General features: G+C 43.2%; 1 protein-coding gene across 1 annotated transcript; it reads right to left on the bottom strand.

Annotated features, from left to right (window-relative positions):
* Positions 1 to 1267: 1267 nt before the first annotated feature.
* Positions 1268 to 3016, bottom strand: LOC115797423 (tripartite motif-containing protein 16-like). Its single transcript, XM_030754004.1, has one exon. The coding sequence runs from the start codon at positions 3011 to 3013 to the stop codon at positions 1337 to 1339; it is 1677 nt and encodes a 558-aa protein (XP_030609864.1). The 5' UTR covers positions 3014 to 3016; the 3' UTR covers positions 1268 to 1336.
* Positions 3017 to 3817: the final 801 nt, after the last annotated feature.

Below are 3817 nucleotides of genomic sequence, written 5' to 3' on the forward strand. Positions count from 1 at the left end.
GTTTTCAGTTGTGGCTGGTTAGAAGCTTGGGACACAAATGATGTTCTCTCTCACTCGCTCTCTGTTGTCCGTCGAGCCTCCTAAATAGGGCGTGACCCTCAACCCCCAATCGTCCGCAGGCAGGAGTGCACCACACCAACTGCAACCAGGCACCTGCACAGACAAATTAACATATCACACAAACACGCACCCCTGCAGATGTAAGGCTACGTTCACACTGCAGCCTGAAGTGACCCAAATCCGATTTTTTCGCCCTCATGCGACCTGTATCCGAGCTTTTCATGCCAGTCTGAACAACACAGATCCGATCTTTTCAAATGTGACTGCGTGTGTACGGCCAGGTCGCATTTATCTGACCTGCACATCATTGATACTTGACAATCGTCACTATTCTGCGTCCCATTACGCAGACGCGAGAAAGAAGACACGTGTGACTTCCACAAACATTAAGCACGCGCGCTACATGTGACGTTATCGCGTCCTCTACTGCGCATGCGGGACACTTTCAGGCTCGTCTGCTGTTCACACACAGATCACATCCAAGTCGCATATATTTGGAGATGTGAAAGAAAAAATCGGAATTGGGTCACTTCAGGCTGCAGTGTGAACGTAGCCTAACAGTTTTTAATGCGTTACACAGTGAACGCCCCCTGCTGGCAGAACTATGTATCAAATCCAAAACACAGATTCAGACAAATATGATTGGTACAAGAGTAGTTGTACCACTCATATTTTTTCTTTCTTAAGAGTAAAAATTAAAGGGGGGCATCCATTTCTCTGCCTCCATTTCCAAGGTGCCACACTGGGATGGATTATACCAAATATTTCCAAAAAAAAATGTTATGAATAGGATTCAAATAAAATCAACTTTAGTGCATAATTTGCATTACATTACATCAATTTAAGGCTCCAGTTGAGACCATTGACATCACTTTTTTAAAATGATGGAGAGCAGGTTACTGTAAAAACGCCATCCATCCACTGGGGAAAAAAGAAGCAGAAACTTTTTCATGGTTATAAAGCACAGACTTTATTCCATATAATGAAATTTCAACACTAGACCATCTCCATGGCTCAAAAATGAATGAAATCACATTATGTACAATTTCAAACGCAAACAATAAAATCTCACACAGTAGTATGTCCGGAATGTAGCAATGAAACATCATACAATTTGTTACACCAGTGAAATTATAGCCCACAGTATGTGCCCCAGTCATGTCTCATTTCTTTGATTTAAATTCTACTGTGGTGGTGTGGAGAGGTAAAAATGCAACATGTATGACTAAAATGTAAGGACCTCATTCTAAAATCAACTGGCCCCAGTGACTTCAGTTTAATTCAGTTTACTCAGCTCTGCAGTGTCTTTGTAGTCTAGAAGATAAAGTCCAGCATAGAGTGGCTGAGTGAATGTGGTCTGGACTCTGTGGAGGAGAGTCATGGTTTCAGAGACGCTGTAGAAAGACAGAATACCTGCTCTGTGATCCAGGTACACTCCTACTCTGGAGGACCGAGGACCTGAGAGGGGAATTCGGACTTGGTTGTACAAAAATAAATGTCTGTTTTTATCGCAAAATAATGACCAAGATTTTCCATTTAATCCAAATAAACAATCATCTGAGCTCCCTGCTCTGCTGATATTCTTGTATGCGACTGCTACATAAACTCCTTCCCCTCTCCACTCCACCTCCCAGTAACAACATCCAGTCAGACTCTCTCTACTCAGGACCTGATACCATTCAATGAATCTGTCTGGATGATCAGAATAAGACTGTTGTTGTTCCATTAATGTTACTTCTCTGTTTCCCTCAGATAATAACAGATATCTGTGTGCTGTGTTTGGATCCAGTGTGATTTCACGTGAATATTTTAAGAATCCAGCTCTGGTCTTTGGCTCTGATGGTGACAGTAAAACATCCTCTTCAGTGACTGTCAGTGAGATGTTTATCCATTCCTCTCTCAGGATGTCCTGTAGTTTCTCTCTGGTCTCTGACACAGCTGCTGTCACATCCTCAAAGTACCTCAGAGGACCAATATTGATGCTGGATGAGTGTGTAGACTCACTGAGTGCTGACAGTGAGGGGTAGTTGTGTAGAAACTGGTTGTGATCCTCTGTGTGTGAGAGCTGCTCCAGCTCGGCGTCTTTCCTCTTCAGCTCAGCGATCTCCTGCTCCAGCTTCTCCTGAAGCTCTTTGACTCGACTCACTTCAGTTTCCTGCTGGGATCTGACCTGCTGCTTCACATCAGAGCTTCTTTTCTGGATCAGACGGATCAGCTCAGTCAACATCTTCTCACTGTCCTCCACTGCTTTATCAGCGGAGCCATTGATGGCCTCCACCTCCTGTTGAAGCAGCTTCACATCTTTCTCTAGGTCCTGGATTCTCTGCTGGATGTTTAGTCGTCTCACCTCGAGCTCCTTCTGCTTCTCAGTCCTTTCTGCTGCAGCTGGGACTGTTTCATGGCCTTTATGTTCATCCATTGTGCAGAGATAACAGATACTCTGCTGATCAGTATGACAGAAAATCTTCATCACCTCATCATGACGAGAGCAGATGTTCTCCTGGAGCTTCTTGGAGGGGGCCACCAGCTTGTGTTTCTTTAATGGAGCTGCATCATAGTGAGGTTGGAGGTGTTTCTCACAGTAAGAGGCCAGACAAGATAAACAGGACTTGATGGCTTTCAGCTTCCTCCCAGTGCAGACACCACAGACCACATCTTCAGGTCCAGCATAGCAGTGATCAGCTGGAGCAGCTTGGAGTCCAGTCTTCTTCAGCTCCTCCACTAAAACTGCTAACATAGTGCTTTTCACCAGGACAGGCCTTGGAATGAATGTTTGCCTACACTGAGGGCAGCTGTAGAGTTTCTGCTTCTCCTCCTCTCGGTCCCAAAAATGTTTAATACAGTTCATGCAGTAACTGTGTCCACAGGGAATAGTGACAGGATCCTTCAGTAGATCCAAACAGATGGAACAAGAGAAGGTTTCTTGGTCCAGCTGAACTCCTTTCTGCGCCATTTCTCCTCTTTGTGTCAGTGACTGTGTGAGTTTCTTTTACGTATAAGTGACGTTATGTGGACAGACTGGAGCTGCTGCATTTCAGGGAGAACAGGGAGGAGTCATCTGGCTATTAATTGTTCCAGGAAGAGAAGTGACAATTCAGTCACCAAAACAGATAAGGTGGTACTGTGAAAAGCACTGGTGACCAAGGTTATTATCGTTAAAGAAAACAAATGAAATAATGAAAACTGAAATTGAAAAAGCATTTTCGTTAACTGAAATAAATAAAAATATCAATTAAAGGGAAAAAAAATGATAACTACCGAAAAGTATATTGTGAGTTTACATAACTAATTAAAACAAACTGTAATTACAAATAAAATGACCTTTATTTAAAAGCCTTGCAGATTGATATGAAATCACTTTTTCCCACTCTAGGAGTTTAAGCTGGAGTATCTTTGAGTATTATAGTGAGACAGATAGAAGCAAATGTCTTGTGGATGATAAAAAAATGTGCAGAACACTTCTCTAGGGGAAAACCACCAACATCAAAGTCCACCTAAGAAGCACACACAAGGCAGCTATGGAAACCCGACGAGGGGAAAAAAATCCCAACCAGCACCGCATATAAAACACCAGTACGTGACCACAACGTAATTAACACACATAATCCAGCTACACAAGTGTAAATGTGGATACAACATTGGCCACTTGCGTACAGAGGCCACGCAAAGACCCTGCGCTTAAGTCTAATTAGTGAGAATCTAACCAAGCTTGCTCTGTGAGCAGTTCTAACAGAGAACCAGCATCATGTGGTGGATA

The sequence above is a fragment of the Archocentrus centrarchus genome, chromosome 18 (assembly GCF_007364275.1).
Source record: "Archocentrus centrarchus isolate MPI-CPG fArcCen1 chromosome 18, fArcCen1, whole genome shotgun sequence".
NCBI classification, from domain to species: Eukaryota; Metazoa; Chordata; class Actinopteri; order Cichliformes; family Cichlidae; genus Archocentrus; species Archocentrus centrarchus.

Excerpts from the sequence above, each read along its gene's own strand:
- LOC115797423 (XM_030754004.1), bottom strand. The coding sequence starts at position 3,013 with ATGGCGCAGAAAGGAGTTCAGCTGGACCAAGAAACCTTCTCTTGTTCC.